This window comes from Danaus plexippus, chromosome 27 (assembly GCF_018135715.1).
Source record: "Danaus plexippus chromosome 27, MEX_DaPlex, whole genome shotgun sequence".
In the NCBI taxonomy this organism is placed as follows: domain Eukaryota; kingdom Metazoa; phylum Arthropoda; class Insecta; order Lepidoptera; family Nymphalidae; genus Danaus; species Danaus plexippus.
Genome location: NC_083555.1, coordinates 3522523 through 3542432, shown reverse-complemented (window position 1 = coordinate 3542432; position 19910 = coordinate 3522523). Strand labels below are relative to the sequence as shown.

The 19910-nt window shown below is 32.0% G+C and overlaps 1 protein-coding gene across 1 annotated transcript; it reads left to right on the top strand.

Annotated features, from left to right (window-relative positions):
* Nucleotides 1–598: 598 nt before the first annotated feature.
* Nucleotides 599–19310, top strand: LOC116775679 (lysosome-associated membrane glycoprotein 1). Its single transcript, XM_032668625.2, has 6 exons — nucleotides 599–758; nucleotides 12725–12834; nucleotides 13061–13189; nucleotides 14181–14297; nucleotides 16082–16284; nucleotides 16716–19310. The coding sequence occupies exons 1-6, from the start codon at nucleotides 689–691 to the stop codon at nucleotides 16957–16959; spliced, it is 873 nt and encodes a 290-aa protein (XP_032524516.1). The 5' UTR covers nucleotides 599–688; the 3' UTR covers nucleotides 16960–19310.
* Nucleotides 19311–19910: the final 600 nt, after the last annotated feature.

Here is a 19910-nt window from a genome sequence, read left to right as displayed (position 1 = left end):
GTGCTTTAAGGGCAACTTAAATACTATACGTGCATACATTATATACTATTTCTTATTAATTTAATGCTTATCTTCCTACAAAAAGTATCTAATTAAATTTCTAACGTCAGATTTAATTTTAAAAATTAATAAATAAACTACTGTTGAGATTATATCACATGTAAGTTAGTAATCTGCACGAGGTTAAATTTCGAAGGACATATGCAATTATTCAGCGAGTGTTAAGCTTGTAATACAAGGCCGAAGCCATCTAAGGGAAATTACAAGCAATAATTACAAAGACAAAAGATCTTTATACGTCTCCTAACAAAAGCTTCGACGTCAAAGCGCGAATTAATAATAGCGTTTGTGATTTAAACTGTCGTTATATGAGAGAGTAACATTTGAATGAAAGGCTTATAGCAGAGCTTCATTCATAAAATTTTGCATCCATTTTGGCGTGATAATATTAAACTAAACTCACGGTCACAAACATTATTTGGGCCAAGGAGAGGATTTTGCGCATGTTCTAAATGATTGATTTTGCCCGTGACGTCACAAAATGTCCGCCGCGCCGTCGAACCGCTTGGTATAAAAGTTTAAAAAACAAGCTCCGTCGTTAGTATCATCCAAATGGACATATAGTGTCCAGTTTTGATATTGTTCAACAGATATTTTATAACAATAATCATTGTATACTAGATACGAGATGTCTTTTAGGAACTTAGCGTCGATCGCGCATTCAACCATGGGTAGTCTTGGAAAATTGTTGTTTTTATGTGAGTACTTAGTTTTTTATATAGAAATGCATGTTTGCTGTAATTTTTTTTTTGTGAAAATATAAGAAAAATGCTTCGTTTGTGTTAAATATTCATTGGCATTCTAAGATAGAAGGTTTATTTCTAAAAATTCCGTTCATGTCTCGCAATTACTAAATAAAAATTATTATTGCTTGAAACAATAGCACATAACCGCTTGTATGTATCTTAATTTTATTATTTATGTAAATATTATAATTCGTCGCAATGAAATAAAATTTTCTCAATATGATCCCCATTGTGATGTTGAAATATATTTCATTATATATGTATATAGATTCACGTGAATCGGTAAACCGATAAATAATTTATTTACATATTTTTCATTTTTTATCTGTATATACGTAAATTTTTGGGTTATTATGAAACTGTTTGAAAATTCAAATAACGCAAATGAAATTCGTTTTAATACATAACATAATCTCGACAATTGTATCACTTTTACATTTTAATTCAAAATCTTATTATTAAATTAAAACCAGGAATGGGTTCGAAAATCATTTAATTTATGACAAATGACAGTTCATACTGGCCGTGAGATATTCAATTATGTTTTTTTCGTGCCATCTTGTTTTTTTTTATTTGGTTTAAATACCGCCAAACGTCATAGAAATTGTGGACATCAAAAAATTTATTGTTATAAAAATCGTAATTTTAAACAATTAGTTTTGTCTTTTAAAGAATTTTTATATTTAAAATATTTATAATTCTATCTAGTGACGTGTCTAAAGTAATTACAAGAAGGTCTCATTAATTAAACTTTAGATTGGGTTTGACATTTCGTTTATTCATTATTCATACACTTGTATTTTCCAGACATTATATAAATTAAATTTTAATTCACTAATGCTACGACGTAATAATATAAAGTGATTATATTTTAATAAGTCATTCATAAATCTATCAATTACGCGTAATTTTAATTTCATTAATGTCGGTTAAATTATTTTAAACATCCGCATATAAATTCAAAGCTTGTGATATAAAAAACAACTTAAAATAAATAACGTAGCTTTGTCCGAGATTACAAAATATAAGCCCAGAGTATTATTAAAAGTGTTTTAGTATTCGCTCATTCAGATTCAACCATTTTCAGTCATTCGTTACGTAACTTGAATGTGTGAATGGTTATGAATGGACTTAATAGGTTTGACAGTTTCCGTTGACTATGAAAGTCACGCTAAGAATTCATTATCATAATCAAGAATGATATAAAATTCATTTTGTGAGTCACAAAAACGCTTCCCCAATAACATTAAAACGACAGTAGGGTGACGTTTGTTCTGTATCCTTAATTTCATTACAATGTACGGAATATATAGCAATATTTACTTGGAAGATATTTTGTATATAATACCTTAAGTGTTATTATTCAAATATGTTAAAACTTGTAATTTATACGTGATAATAAAATTATCTCGGCTGTATATAAGGCGATCGTAGTTTAAGTGTGAAGGCAATGACTGTTTGAAATACTGACATTTAAACTTTTATTAAAGGTTAAAGGTGCTATGTTATATGTACATATCTTTATATAGAAAAGTTTCATAATACAAAGTTCACTATTCAATGTCCGAAGGCTGAGTTTTAATCAGTAAAAAAAGGGATGAGCCCACGGAGGTTTAATATTAGAAATAAAAACTGAAGTCTAGAAATATTTTTTATCTGTAGCTATTAAAGCGGGGGTTGATAAGTTTTTTTTTTTTACTTTTGATTAAAAAAATAAAATCAAAGACGTGAATTATATGATTTAAGTTTATTGAAATTATAAGATATATTTTTGTGAGAATAAATCAGTTTTATAACAATAAATGATAATTTTAAAGTTTTACTACTTTCAACTTTATACTTGGGAATCTTAAAATAGCTTATATAAATAAGATGAAATAACTTTCGATTAATTATAATTTAATATGAATAAAAGATTATTACTCAATAAATATATATTATTTTATAAGTAATTGTTGTCTATTTCAATTATACTGTCACTTCCGATACATTTAAATCTAACGGCCGTTTTGATAATGTTCGTATTATTAGATAAGGCGAACATATGTAAGTGATTTGTTTTTTAAATTACATAATATCTAAAATATCCCGTAATTTTGTTTATTTTAAAGAATTCTACGGAGTTTTGAACTTTCATCCATCTTCCGCATTAATATCAGATGTTTTTTTTTTATATTACAGGGAAAGTTCGTCTTTATATATAATTTGAAATATAAATTTTTACTGTTAAAATGTATTTAGATAAGTTAGATTCTGTTATATGTTTAATAGTAAAAAAATATTAAAAAATATACATTTATTTTATTTACTTGAACACTTGAAGAACGTATTATTGGCATCCATAATTCTCATATTAAAGAATATTCTAAGCGAAAAATATTTTCACACTTACATCATAGTTTTTAAAATTATTATAATAGTCAAGGTTTCAATTTAGCTTCACTTTACGTTTATACTGCAACAGATTAAAAAGTTTTTTTAATCTCTACAACCAGGATATTACGTCATTATAACCTCCTTATTAGCTATTCTCATCTGTCGGTATTGTTGTAGTCAGTGATGACTTAATGTCACGCTGTGGGTACTTTTGTTTCAATGCCATTTCATTTCATAAATATAAGTCTTTATTTTTCATTAATAAAATAAAGTAAGAATTTCTTCTACAAATATTATGTAGTTTGACAGAGCTATGCTTTAATTTATATCTTATATTGGAACAGAATGTTTTGAATGCTGATTATTATGTAATATTCATATATACAGACATTAATTACCGAGATTTTATTGTTCCAGAAATTAAAATAATATTTGTCTCTCTCTTTCAGTTATTGGTGTTTCCTTATTTCGCCAATGTCTGCAACTTGTCTATGCTTTAAGTTGTCAAAATTACCACCATTTATAGTGTCAAGCATTTGACAAGTATCTTTTTGTAAAAATACAGAAACATATTATATACGTATATGTTAAAAATAATATCTAATTGGATGTCTCTACCGTTATCAAATATATTCTATTGATTGATTGTATATTCGAGGGAAATTAAATATTTATTTCGAATCGTCATTCGGATACCCTACGTAATTTTATACGTATTTTATTTATTAATAATATATCACGTTAGTCGGTTAACAACTGACAATCTATATATAGAACCGCCCACTGATGTACGGCCTTAAAATAGGCAGATTTGTAACATCAACGTCATTGACTTAAAATAAAGTGAAGCAATCTTGACTGTTACGTCATACGAGACTTTAATGTGCCTGTCTTAGCAAAAAAAAGTATTAGACTGTCCGCGTTAAGTGTAAAAAATATATTCTGTCTATAATATTCATCCTAGATGTTAAGACGTCTTCTAATTTTGACATAAGTCAGATATATAATTTGACAGTTGATTTTATCAACAAAAAGGAAAAGGAGGTAGCCATTGGTCTTATGTATTGTTCTATTGACCGGTTTATATCATAATTATAAAACATTTACAATAGATATATCATATATATACGTCCTTTAAAATCTACACATATCATTACAATTTGAGCGACATAAAAGCATTGTTTCTTAATAGAATTGTAACGAGATGATGTGGATGCAAGTGCTCGTGGAGTGCAATTTAAATTAATTATAATTTTTACTATAATTATAAATTTGATCTCATTTCAATATTGTACGGCTGTTATATTAAAAAAAATAAAAATGTCAGAAGCGTCCAAGTATGTCAATTGCGTTTAATTAAGTTTGGGGCTTTGTTGAGGCGAGTCCTTCAGAAGTTACACGATTGGGACCAATTCAATAGAAGACAAAGTTTGGCCAACTTAGACAGTGGTTGAACTTGACTTGCTAGATTAATAAGACTTTCAACTTTAATATATTTTAGCCTCTAATAAGGATTTTGTTTAGCGCCCGTTTTTATAGTCCCTAATTTCGTTTCTCTGTTAATACTAAAGTGAAAGGTTTTATGAATGAAAACCTTTTAAAGATTAGTGTGTAGTGTGATTATGCAAGCTCTGAGTAAGCGTATTGAATTCTCTATTAATAACATTTTTAAATCTTGGACATTTTTGACACATAGTGTTAAAATTTAAGAAATTTTTACGTCGCATTTTAATCTTAATTGATGATAGAGAATTTAGAAATTTCAAAATAAAATGTATTTTCAATATGAATGAGGCAGTTGTTAATCTAGAATAATGATTATGGAAGTCTAATTTCGGCTTTTGACAACCAAGATTCGTTGACCAAAGTCAATGTAATAGGTATAGGTTATGAAATAGACGCTTTGCTGCAAATATGCCAAAAGTACTTCCTAATAACGTAAAAAAAATAATTTATGAAACCTTTTTTGAATATGACACTAAATAAAATTTTAGAAAAACAATTTATAGCATTTTCTAAACTATTTCTATTAAAAGAGGTCTATGAATCCATTTAATGTTGCAATATGTAAATCCTAATATGTTTTTAAATTTATATTTGCTTAAATAGGTAATAATTATATTGAGTTAAACACGAGATTTTTATCAACGATCATAACAAAATATAACCTTTTTGAAATTTCTGACAGTCGTAACAAAATATTGTACACACGTGCTGATGGAGCATAGAACTATAATATTTTAAAGGACTAAGTAAGTTAAATTTGATTTTTAACGATTTTAGTTCATATTTATTTTCACCTTCCTACCTCTAAGTCAAACAATAGCGTTTTCTAAAACCTCGAATTCACTATGAATCACTAAATTATTTTTAATGTACACACGCCTTTACTTTTTTTCACCCGACACCAGATGGCGCCCTGTTTATAATTCCTTTTTTTAAGCTATGGCTTATATGTATTTCTATGTAAGTTAATGTCAAAATGACGTAAGTTTAGTCGTTAGTTTTAGTTACTATAATAAATAATATATATTTTTATATAGAAATAAATTCAATAATCTATTTTTATATTAATTTATAGGTTATACGTTTTAAAAATTATACCGCACTTTCGTTTGTTACTAACGAATACTATAAAACGTTCCGTATTTTAGTTGTCATTGTAAACTCGTACTAATATACGGATGCGTCTCTTCTGTTATAAGTCTATATTAATGTAGTCTGTCTAGATAGTTTTATCCGAGTTGCAGCCATTCCATTATTAAATTGGAAAACAGATAACAACTTTGCCTGTGCAGTAACCGAGTTATGCAACGGTGGGGCTGTGTTTGATAACTTCGAATAACAGCTACATTTTATGTAATGGATTGAATTATAAACTAATATTTGTGTTTAATGTGTTTGTTAGTCACTTGTTGTTGATGTTTATTGGTTTTCATGATTAGTTTTGGTCAAATTAGACATCGTAGTTCGCAAAACATAGCACTCAACTGAAAATTTGTATCGTTGTTTAGAACACCACTATGAATGAAATCTGAAAGGTCGCTATCGATCCGATGGCTGGAAAAAAGTTACTCGGGGTCAAAGGTCACAATATATATAAAATTGGCCGGGCCAAAAATTTCAGATAAAATAATTAGCTACAAAAAAGTCTTAATACTTTTGTTTCTAAGGGCCACCGTTTTTGACATGTGACGATTCGAAAAGTTGAAAAAGTTGTAATAGTAATAATATGTATGACACGTATATACATCGCTGCGGCTGTGATATGATTAAAAATATTTTTTTAATTCTAACCTGACATATAAAATATTATAATTATATGAATGTTTTGTAACAAGAAATCCAGACTTAGATTTCATTAACGATAACATTTGAAACAATCCTACTAATTTCCGGGGGTTTGCGAATTTTGTAAGTTCACTCCTATTTTTTGATGTAATTTTACTGGACTATATAGAGAGAGCAATTATTGTTTCTTTAAAAACCAGACGATTTGTCTTTATAGGGAATATATCTAGAATTTTTCTTAAAGATGCACCTATGTAAATGAAAATAAAACACCAAACGTCTGTATCATAAGTCTAAGTATACAACATCTATCTCTCTTTTTTAATATTTTCAAAATTAATTGTTAAAAAGAAACTAAGTATATATCCTATAGTAAAATAATTTTTAAATTATTTTCACAGTACCCACCCACTTTATAAAACCACGTCTAAGGATTCAACTCACGTACACTTTATTTACATTCTGATATTAAATCCGACATTTCAATTACTTTGCTGTAATCGTTTTTAAGGAAGTGATGACAGTGTTTGAATTTAAATTACTTTCTAATATGAGCTTTGAGTATCCGGAAAATTAGAATCTAGACCAAATATAGGCACGATAAAAGACGCTTTTATCAGATTCAAAATAGGAAAATACCGTTTGCTTTGCCAGAAAATTAGGAGTTTAAAAGGTGTCTACATTTTGCAGTGGATTCCAAACCGGTTGGTCTAAAAATTATAATACAATATCCATGCAGAACTTGTTCTTTCAGGCGAATTGATCAATATAGGTGTATGAATATTTAATAGAAGTTTATTTTTAACTATATTTTGAAAGTTAAATTTCGTGTTATTTCATAGTAAATTCTCACAGAAAGATTGTTTAAAATGTTTATTCTTCGGTTGTATTATTTTTCTAGCATCATTTTTTTGTTCAATATTCTCGCGTTTTGTTTCATGTACGATACATAACACAGAACTTACATTGTAAAGCATTATTTTTCCATATTTTATGGTAAAATAGCAAGGAAATAATTATATTATTTCGATTCAATGGCTTTAAAATAATATATCTAAACTTCCATCTAATGACGCTAGATATTATATATGTATATCCCTTGGATCGACGGGTTTTAGAGCTTTAAACCGTTTAGAGCAATCAAAACCCTTTTTAAAATGAAATAGGCTTGTGTAACCACAAAATAACTCAATATAAGATAATCTATGCCAGTTTTTTTTTTACGTTTTGGGTCTAGATTTCAGCTGTACGTAGCACTGAAAGCCTTAAGGATCTGCATTAAATCACGTAATATCTAATGTCTAAGAATTAAATTAAAAGTAACGTTTTTGGATTTAATATGCGTTTTTTATTAAAAATTTCACATCTCGTCTGCCCGTGATCACGGTTGCTGTAAAATAACAGAAACTTCTGGAGTGTGTAGTTCAAAATTAGTAAATAAACATGCAGTACATCCGAAACTATTAATTTTAATCACATTATATCTCTCTATTGTTTTAAATTCAAGGGTAATTAATATTTCTCTACCAAATGGACATTTCAATTTCCTGTTTCTGAAAACAAATAAACTTGCAACAGACTATTAACTAGTTTTCGCTGTTAAAAAAATGTTTTCAGTGGTCCGTGACGCTTGACGCTATGACGATTTTACGTCACCGAACTTTACCCCCAGGTTGCTTAGCTTTATACCCCTTTTAGGTTATAATTTATTACTATCTGACACAAAATCGTTTATATTATATACAATTAATTACATTAAAGATGAGGTTTTTGCGTAGGAAATTGGTGTTTTGGGCTTATCGGCCACGACGATCGCAAATAATTAAGGGTTTAGCAATTACAAAACAAAAACTAATTCATATTTAGTCTTTATTATAGGGTTTTCCATTAAGGGCGCTTGATCTTAGAAATGCAAAAAAAAAATACATGTAGGAAAGATATTTGCGAATTTTTTTTTTTATTTGGAAGGTCTATCGACCCCATTATGTATGGAATATGACATCATTCAAATGACCGCCACGGCTTCGGTTGGTGGCGCGCACACGAAAGGTCCAATTTTCGATGACTCTGGCGCACAAATCGGGCTGTATTTGATCGATGGCGTGGCGTATGTTGACTTTGAGGGCATCGGTGGTTTGCGGCTTGTTGGCATAGACCTGCGACTTAAGAAAACCCCACAAGAAAAAGTCCAGCGGGGTCTAATCGCACGATCTCGGTGGCCAGTTCACGTCGCCTCCGCGCGAGATGACCATGTCCAGAAATTGCTCGTGCAGAACTTCCATCGTAGCGTGTGCTGTGTGGCACGTAGCGCCGTCCTGTTGAAACCACATGTTGTCCAGATCCATATTCTCGATTTCAGGCCAAAAGAAGTTGGTTATCATCGACCGGTATCGCTCACCATTGACGGTGACGGCCACACCATTATCGTTTTCGAAAAAATACGGACCAATCACGCCTCCGGCCCAAAATCCGCACCAAACAGTATCTTTCTGCGGGTGCATTGCCACTTGGTGAACCTCGTGTGGATTGGTCTCGCCCCAAATACGGCAATTTTGCTTGTTGACATAGCCATTCATCCAAAAATGCGCCTCGTCGCTGAAGATGATTTTTTTGCCAAAATCGGCGTCAACTTCCAACTGCTCTAATGCCCAGTCAGCGAACACACGGCGCTGTCTATGGTCATTAACCTTGAGCTCTTGGGTCAGCTGGATCTTGTACGGGTGCAGGCTCAAGTCACAACGCAAAATTCGCCAAGTTGTCGTCTGCGAAAGGCCGAGTTCCTGTGCGCGACGCGGAATTGACTGCCGCGGGTTTTCGAGGACACTGTCGCGCACAGCGGCGATATTCTCGGCAGATCTCGCGTTACGTTGACGCACGGGAACCGGCTGATTGTTAACTGACCCGGTTGACTCGAATTTGTCCACCAATCGACGGATAGTCGACTCGGCAGGACGATCATCGCGACCGTAAAACGGGCGAAGTGCGCGGAACGTTGCTCGAACTGAAGACCCATTTTCATAAAACAATTTTATGATTTGCACGTGCTGCTCGACACTGTAACCTGCCATGGTGGTTTGGGAGGACGGAATGAATATAACACACTGCATTTGACAGCTGTCACTCAAACAACATGGCCGCAATCAGCTGTCAAAGTTCAAGCGTCCCTATTGGAAAACCCCATATGTTTCAAATTTATTTTCGTCCATAAAACTTCAATTAATGGTTAGTTTATTGTTTATTTTTGAAAATGAGATAAAAGAATTTTTGAACTACAATTCGCAAGTCCCTTGTTCGTGTTTGTTTCTTCGTTGTATAATTTCCAGCCTTTGAATTTACATAGTTCAGTTTAATTTAACATAGTTCTGATGTTAAAAATAATATAGGAATATGAAATACTGAGTTATTTACGAAAATAGCTTTTACTACTTATCGTATCGTTGGGGAAATATCTGAAGAGGTTAATTACATGTGTTCTTGAGGAAAATTACGTAGAAGAAAAGCAAAATACGCCTTTGTTTTTAATGACCGACGCAAAAAGTTAAAAGGATATTATTAAGTCTGACGTGATGTCTGTCTGTGTGTGTCATTGTAGCTCAAAAGGATCGCTCAAATTCGAAGTGGTTTTTTTCATTGAAAAGCCAATTCCTTGTGATGGCTTCTTGCTATTTTTGCTTTGTATCGGCCCAGCAGTGTGAGCAGTAAGCAGTATGAGCTCTTTTCTGAAATTACGTAAATCGTTTTTTGCGTATGATGACTAAATTAATTGCTTCCGATTACAATCGCTATATGACAGTAAACGCGTAGGGGTTTTATAAAATTTGATAATATTTTGTTGATAAACTAGTTCTGAAAGTTATGACCTTCAATATAAACCCTCTGACAATGAATTAACGGCGTTCGTCGTAGCGGAACCTTCGAGCAATATTCATTCGCTTGAAACAAATTGCAGTTGAGACTTTGATGAGAAAATTAAATTAAGATACAGTAATAGTTAAATTATATTTGTCAATTATGACGCTACACGAGAATAGGAAAGGCTCATGAAATTGGCTAAATTCAGCAATGAATTACTTCACAAATAAGACATTAACAGCAAAATACAGGTAAACGTTTAGTGGATAGTGTGTAAGTAGATTGGTGAGCGATTAAATAATCAATAATAGTCCCTTGTTCTAGCTCACTGTTTCTTCGTGCGTGAAATAATATTTAAGACAGTTATCAAATTTTCGAAGCTTTTCCTCGCATTCATTTACGGGAAAGGTTTCTTTAAACTTAGTTATTTCCATCATAGTTCAAATCTAGTTTCCATACCTTTATAAAATACTTTATTATATTCTATAGGTATGTTGTCCTTCAATTAAATCACTGGAATACTTATAAACAGAGATAATATATATGTATTATAAAACAGTACTCCTAGCTTTCTAAATTTTCCAATATATTCCGAGTGTTTTTTAAACTGCTTTACAATTTTCTCCAGCCTTTAAAAGTTTTCATTGAACTTTTATTTCAAATGAACGCCTTTTTTTGTTAACGAACACGCTTTTTAACCCCAAAACTGTTAGAAAACATAATCGAAGGTTTTGCTCGTAATGAAAGGTCATAAAGTTAGTTTATCCAACTAATTAGTTCGCCTCTTATCCGGAACAGTAAATTGGCTCACACCGAACCATGATTGGTAGGAAATTAGGTATTCATTACAGATAAGAAAGTTTTTGTTTATAAATACTTTGAATGTTCTGGTCTAATGACTAATTTATTTGTTTATCGTGTGGATAGTATTATTTACTCTTTATATTAAAACAGGTAATTTGTTTCCTTGGGCTGCAAAAACTATTGGGTCAGATTTAAAAAAAATCTCTATTTTATGAATAGCAAACATCCCGAAAAATGCAATAATTTCTACATATCATCAAGATAATACAAATTAGAGTATCAATAAAAAAAATGTGACAGCGGGGCTAATTGACAATATTTGTATTTTGATGTGCTTCCGCTCCCAAAAAATACGAATTAGAAATAAACTCAATATAACTATTATCTAACGTTTTAAAATACACTCTTACCCATGCATGACGTTATCTAAACAGCATATTAATTTACAGAGCACTAGATATAACACGGTAAGCTAAACAAATAACTATTGCAGAACATAAAAATATGTTTATTTTAAATTGCGCAAGAAAATCTAAGTTAAACAACTATTCCTTATTCCAGATACCAACAATACTTCATTCTACATTAAAATTGCTAGCTCTTTATCCGGCTTTAAATTTCCATCTGGGTCAGATGAAGCCCGGATAAGAATCAAACGAGATTGGCAGTACATGACCGCTTAGATGTTACTAGGGTTGCCATTTCTCTGTTTTAATATATATATTCAGCCTTTTTAGTAAATGGACTGATGTATGATTTGTAAACGGAATATTTAATTTTTTCCATATGCGAGGAGTACAATACATGTGACAACATCTTCGAGTAATCTGATGTTATTATAAACACAATTGTTATAGTGATGTCGAAGATTTTTATTATTTTGTAATTTATCAATACTTTTCATAACTTCTCTTAACCGGAATATTTTAATACTTCTAATCTATAACATTACTGGAATTATACGAAAACAGAGCTTGAAATTATTTGAAAAAATAAACAGACTAATAATAATCGTAGCAATAGCACATCAGCAAAACATTATTTATTGCACATCACTAAACGTATTATCTTCCAATTCATTGCATCGTTAGACCACTACTAAGATAACATCCTAACCTGTGTTTGTGTGTAGATTTAAGAAATCTTTAAACCGTTTAATATAAGTTGTGTTAAAAGCGGGAGTCATAAAAAACAATTTAATTTGTACGAACCAAGTTTAACGAGTGCACTACAAGCGGAATATTGCAAAGGCTATAAATAAATACGCCATATACAACGTTAAATCCTGTTACTCTACATATTGGGAGATTGCATAATATTTTTAGATTGAGAATGCGTCTACCGCTGCCATCGAATAAGATAAAACTAATTTTTTGAAATTTAATTCCATTAGTCTATTGAAAAGTAATGTGACCTTTAATTTTTTGTTAATTTAACCATGATATCAGGTCTTTGTTATTATAAAAATCTGACACTGTCGTGTCATTGGGTTGTTCTTAAGGATAAAAGTGCTGATTTTAATGGCGTCGTCTTTAAAGAGTTAGTGTCTCATGGGAGTGGTGTCTGATTGTATGTTATGTTGATGCTTGTGGCAGCGCTGGTGGTGAGTTCGGTGGCTGGGCTCCAGCTAGACAGCCAGGCCTCTACAAGACGACCGAGGGTCACCAAATACAGCAAGACCACAGTCATGCCGGGAGGATCCACGGTTGGTATTGATATTACAATTTTGTGCCCACATATATTTTTTCAGGTTTTTCATATCATTGAAATATATAGCAGTGTGTAAAACATTCAAAGTTTTTGCTTCGAATAGATTAGCAATGATTCGTTTATTTACCTTTGAATATATACTTATATGTACATTTTGTTAGAGCAGACCAGGTTAGGCATGTTGTAGGGGTTAAGCCGCAAATATCTTCATTGTATTTCAGGAGCCAGCGACGGAGAGAAGTTTAATGACAGCGACGTATCGTTTACATGGAGGCGGAGAGACCTGTATCCTGCTAACAGTGGACGCTCTCCTCGATATATCATACGTCACCAAGTTGAACGAACGCGCTGTGAGTCTATCCGCCATTTTATGTTGGACCATGGACCATTCTAATCAATAAAGTAACATGGTTCCGATATGACCAGTCTGATTGTGTTCTGTGCTCGAATTTTATAAGAATATTGTTTTGTGGGAAATTATGATAGCATTTAAACTCTGACCCGTATTTCTGTAATTAATAAACCAGTGTTAATACCAAGGCGAGTCCAGTGACTCTCGTAGCATTTCGCGGCAGAACCACTTTATGGATTTTAATACATAATTTTGTGTACACGAGCTTGTTAAACGACGAAGCCTCGCTTAATATCTTAACAAAACCTCCCTTTTATACGATTACTCCTAGTTTCCTTTGTTTCTAGTATTTTGATTTATATATATTCTAAGGTTTTTTCACATTGACCTTATATTAATTATCTTTTAATAATATTATTAATTCAAAAGAATATCTGTGAGTATATTTGCGAGGTTACCAAGTTTAACTGGGATTTTTGTAATATTTGCTACAGGGGTAAACACACAGAAAGATATTCAGAAGGAGGAAAGGCAAAAAGAGTTGGTTAAAAAAATATAAGGAAATATTCAACATGTTTAATTTTTATGGGCGATTATTTGTCGACGTGTTATGATATAACGTAAAGAAATTATAATTTGATACGAAATGTATGCTTTACCTTATATAAGTTTTTATTCGCGGTTTTTAAATGATTTATAATTTATTATTAAGGCAAGATTGTATTAATTTGTTTGATTGATTGATTTGACATCGTGAGGAAACCTGGACTTATAATTTCATATTATAAGTTTGAAATCGCCAACCTGTTTTGAGCGAGCGTGGTGATTAATGCTCTAACCTTCTCCATGTGAGAAGAGGCCTTTGCTCAGCAGTGGGCCCCGATAGGCTGATGATGATGATGATTGATTCATTGTTATATCTGTGGCCTTTAAGAATATGTATGTTTTAAATATTTTTTGCGTTAAAACAAGTGTATTTATTATTCCAGGACGCAAATACTTTTGTTCCAAACAACGCGAACGTCGCCGGAGTCTGCAAGGAGAGTGACGTGGAAACATTAGTTCTCTCTTTCAAAGAATTTTCGTTGGAATGGACTTTCGATAAGGTGATAGTTTTTTCATATCAGTATTGAAGGTAGTTTCAGTTGTTGAGTATTAAAAATATTATATTAGATCGTTTTGAAGGTAGTTTAAAAAAATTAAGACGTTTTGATCATTGCTGCTCTTTTAAGGTGTTGATAAACAGAAAAATCTCAAATTTAGCATTGATGTCAGATGAAAAAATATTAATATATATATAGATACTCGTATATACCGATGGTGTCTTATAAATAATGAAAGTTTCCAATATTACCCTTGTTTTTTTAAATAATCTGATAGGATAGCCTTCATAGCGAGAGCTAGTACTTTGTATTCTATGATTTTAACCCAACGACCAAAGAGCTTATTTAGTCCTCGATGAAACCATTCTTTGGACTTGGATACAAAAAATTGTTTCACTGCATTTTTTGGCGAAAGAATTTCGTTATGGATCGAAATAAACAATAATCTGATGGTGCAAGGCCCGGACAAAATCCTGGATGTATGTGTTCACACCACCCAGATATACGACCATGTTCCACGTAACTTTCTAAGTATGCGGTAAAAATTGTCATGCTGTAAGAGAACCCGTTTTCGCTTAACTGAAGATAACTGAACACTAATATATCATAAATCCTCACACCTTCACATCAGCTGTTCACTATATGTCTTAACATTTATACTTGGACTACCTGGAGTGATGTCAAAATACGTTAACCTTCCTAATTCTACCAGACACACAACAGGACTTTCCGCTTTCATCAATCCTACTTCACGACGGATTCTAGTACTTCTGTCTAACCACTGATTTCCTAATATTTAATAAAATAAATCTATGTATAGTCGAAAATTACAATGCGTGTAATAAAACGATCATCTATCTTAAGCGTAAGGAGTTGATAACTAGCCTGCGTTAGCTTGAATCTCCGCTCATTCGTGTTTCACTATTCGACAATTTTTATAGCTCTTACATAGTAATTTTAAATTGCAATGTATCGTATCTTTGGAGAGTACAAGGGAGTCTTAAAATCGGCGAGCGCTGGTGCTAGATTATCTCACGTGCATTCCTTGTAACCATAATATCAAATACAGTTGGGGCGACTTTAGCGCAAACGATCTTCAAGGCATAAAAACGATTAAACAAACTATGTGGCTTTCTTTCTAAACCGTCTCTTCCCTTTCGATGTGACATATTTCTTTCCGACCACGGCTGCTATATTTTTTTATCCCAACTATATCTTAACGATACACGGATTCACATACATTTTTTGTAAGAACGTACTGCATTGTCATCATACAAAGAGCGAATGTTTAGAAGAAAGTAAAATAATTGTACTTACCGTTCACAGAATCAGAGTATTGTCTTAACAAGTAACGATATGATAGAATTGTGGGGTAAGAATTAAATTATATGAAAAATCTACTATGGTTATAAGACACCATTTTTATATATTTATGTCATGGTTAGATTCGTTAGTTATACCTAATTTACTGACTGATTTAAAGCGAACTGTGTTACAATCCCAGTAAATACGAAAAAATCTCCAACATAGTCTCATAAATCTTGATAATTGGAATAGATACAAATTAATATTAATTTTATAGCTACCACAGAATATAAATAAAATTAGGATAAAATTTAAACGAAGCTTATGTATAGATTGACGTAAACATCCACACTATAAATATTAATACGTCTAGGTTTTAAAGTCTCTTGGATAAGATTTGTGATATATTGGGATAAAATTGAAACGATATTAATTTCATGGAATGGATAAAAGGTTCCACCAAATGTACTGAATGGTTTCAGACGCCGGGCGGTGAGCGCTGGTATGTGGACAGTCTCCGCTTGACATACAACTCGAGCGCTCGTATCTTGGAGCACGCGGCTAAGCAAGGACGGAAGGTCACCCTCACGACTGGACCTCGAGCCCTATTATTCCCTACACCCGTGGGAAAATCATACTTCTGCCCGGAAGAAACCATCGTGGAACTGGTTGAAGATGAGCCTAGGTGAGTTCTTTTGATTAAAAAGTGAGATAATAAACTGAAAATGGTTGTCGGATGTGAATGATAAGGTCTACAGAAATTGTTAACTATAAGGATGGATTGAAAAATAATCACGGATATATTATACGGATGCTGAATGTAGAAATGTATTACAAAAATAAAGTTCTCAATGGGACATAGATTTTCGAAGATTTAAGGCAGATATAGTTTTAAAGACCATGTCATGATCAGAGCAACAGAATTAGTTATTTGTACGTATTATAGCAATTTGTTTTTCTACGTAAAGAAAGGTAACATTAATGAATTTAATGTGTAAATTGAATTTAACAGAGAAATCTATGTGGACAGAATAGTTAGAGCTAATCTTAAAATCTAGTAAACAGCATAATGAAGTTAAAGAGTAGTTTTTAAATGTAACATTATTTGTCTCCTAGCAACCCGACATTAGCTCATCGCGCGAAGTTGTACCTCCGCCAGATGAGGCTCCAACCGTTCATGTTCAAACGCGAAGGTGAGTTTGGTCCTCCGTGGCATTGCTCGGAATCCTTGTCTCGCTCTGAGGCGGCGCCGGTGGCCGTGGGCGCAGCCCTGGCCGTGGCCACCGCGGGAACACTTCTGGGATACGCGATCTTCAGGTATTTGAAGGTCAAGAAGGTGCAGTACGACACTATGGAGTGAGGATTCTGAGCACACATATGATTTTTTTATTTTACAATTTATGTGGTCTTCTTGAGTCAGATTTCTTTTGTTTGTAGTCTAAGGCTCCGTCTTGAGTTGTCAACTTCACCATTTTTTAAGTCGGATTGGTTCTGCGTTAATTACTAAAGTATTTATTTTCATAAAAGCGGTTTTCTCCGTTGGAATTAAGTTTGGTTTGATAAGTTTGAGCGTATATTTTTGTTCGTTTTTAAAGATTTTAACTGATATGATTACGTTATTTACGTCATTTATTTTAAACGTCATTAATTAATTTCAAGATGTTTTTATTAAAAGCCTGATATAAATGCATTTTGATGTTTAAAATTGTTCTTGTTTTTGATATTGTTCTCACTGAAATGAGAGATTTTTTTATAAATTATATTATTTAATTTTTATTTCAAACATTCCAGTTACTATACTTGTTATTTTATTAAAATTACTTAAAATAAGCGGTAAATTATAAGAGATTGTGTTGTCAAAATTTACCTGAAGCTCTAAGACGACTCGATTCAATATCATCAATACGACGATACAAGAAGTTTTAAGAATAAACTTATATACTGTCGGTTGTTAGCTTGGCGATACAAACTCTTACTATCATTTCATTAAAAATAAAATAATACATTGTCTTTGACAGGTAAATTGACGTATATATTTCTTTATATTATAATTTCATTTCAATAAAAACTAATCTTAAGATGGCGTCAATGCCATACCATGTCAATGTAATGTAACAAAAGAAAATATGTTAATATTTGCGCCCTTAAGTAAATAAAGTGAGTTTTTTTAATAGTAGTTTTTAAAGTTGGGTTTTATTTTTTGTATTTGTGAATTCATTCGTACTGAGGGCGTTTAATGTTTGTTATTAATTAATATAACCAACATAACATAATTGGCCATTTTAGTGCCGGTGTAAGTTTCCGAACGTGTAGTGACGCGCGTCACATATCGATGGTATGTCATAGATTATCGATAGTTCAGAATTGTTAGTAGTGTTTGAAGATTGTATATACGCTATTATATAACATATAAAATAGAATGTTACTGACGTTGTCTATAAACTCGTTGTTGAAGGTTGAAGTGTTGTTTCCGATGTAATGTAAATTAACATATCACATGATAATAATTTATTATACTTTAAGAGTAATTTTAGTTTGTATTGTTTGCGGTAGCGGACTAAGATACGTGTACAAGCAATAATAATTTTTTCGCCATCATGGCCGATATTTGATGTTGTGATGTGTGCAAAACTTGGAGACACTAGTGTTTATTAGAATATATATATATTGTAATTATTTAATAATTAGTGTTAGTTTAAAAAATATGTTTGAAACATAATAATATTACAATATTCATAATATCGGCGCTCGGTAATTGTGTACAGAATATATTATATTAATTTCTGACGACCTACCTCTGCTCGCTTCCAACTTTTTTTAATTGTTGACATATATTTAAGTACATAGACATTAGACAAGGATGCAGATATATATATATATATAATGCGATAATTTCACGTAAGTCCGACCAGGTGCATATTTAATTTCGTGTATATTACTTTATATATAAAACACTAGTGTCCGAGCTTTGTTAGTTAAGTTGTGTGTAATGCTTGCGAGAAATGGCTTTCAATTATTTTAAATACTCAACAATATAAACATATCGTTTAAGTAATATAAGTTATGTGATCACAACTCATTATTAAGATCACGATGTTCACCGGTCTGTAGCTAAGTCTAGACTAGTAAGTTATCGATAGCTTGTCGACAGTTTCTCCTCACTAGCTTCAGCTGTACATATTAGCATCTTTTGCTGTGTTAAAGTTGTTTCAAAAGCTAAATTTTTTAATATATTTACTTGTCATTTTTCGATAAATTTTATTGTTAATAGCTTTTTTCGTCTAATGTAAATATTCTTTATTGTATTGTGCCACCTAAGATGATCTCTCGCAATAATTTTCTGAAGATTTTCAAACATTTTACAAAACATCTATTTTCCTATTTTGTATAACCCGTAGCTTTCCCCGTATAGTTCGTTAGCGATCGGTGCGTTTGTTATAAAAATTAATGTACTAAAATTATTATATGCCATACGATTTGTCTTCCAATAATGTTCTTGTAACAATAGCGTAAAGTATTGTAGCTTAGTATATACATTATGCGCGTGGTGGTTTAATATTACGTGGAAATTAAACCTTCTAAAGGGATACGACACCAATATAAAAGTTGATAACCACCACCGAGTTATATCTAAGTGACATATCTCAATATTGTAATTTAGTGCGTTCATTTATTGAAATTGTCTTTATGAATAAATGACGTCGAAAATGTATATCTTTTCATTCATATTTATATAAATCAGTGACCCTGTGACATAATAATAGCAATGTATTGTTTATGGAGTTTTAGTATTAAATAAAAATATTATTTTTATCCAACTCCGGGGCGTGTGGGGATCTATGTTTCAGTTTAACAATGGGATAGCACTTATCTTGTGAATTTAATCGAAGCCTAAACGCCAAAAGAAATCAGCTCAGTTTGAATCTAACTTCATCTCCTATGTCTCCTTGGAAATCTTCAACGGTCATTGGTTATTACGTTTGCGGTAGGTATCCATAAACCTAAGCTTTTTGCAGTTTATTGAGTACAGTGCCCTCGCATGTGCAAGGAAACTTATTGTCCTTACAAAAGCCCGAAAATACTTCGAGCCGGTATAGCTTCTCTGTCTACACGAAGCACAGAATTAGTTATGTGGCGAATACTGGTTCCAACTTTGGACATGCACTGCCAAAAACCACCTCACTATTTTAGAAGCTTTAGAGAGACGAGCAAAAAAGCTTCTACGGGATCACAACTTGGCTAAAACTTTCTATACTTCAGGAAAAACTTTGGATACTAAGCGAAGAAATTACAGGGATAATACCTTCTCAA

Coding starts and splice junctions, on each gene's coding strand:
- LOC116775679 (XM_032668625.2), top strand. CDS start 689: ATGTCTTTTAGGAACTTAGCGTCGATCGCGCATTCAACCATGGGTAGT. Junction 12,835..13,060: donor TCATGCCGGGAGGATCCACG/GTTGGTATTGAT, acceptor ATTGTATTTCAG/GAGCCAGCGACGGAGAGAAG. Junction 14,298..16,081: donor TGGAATGGACTTTCGATAAG/GTGATAGTTTTT, acceptor GAATGGTTTCAG/ACGCCGGGCGGTGAGCGCTG.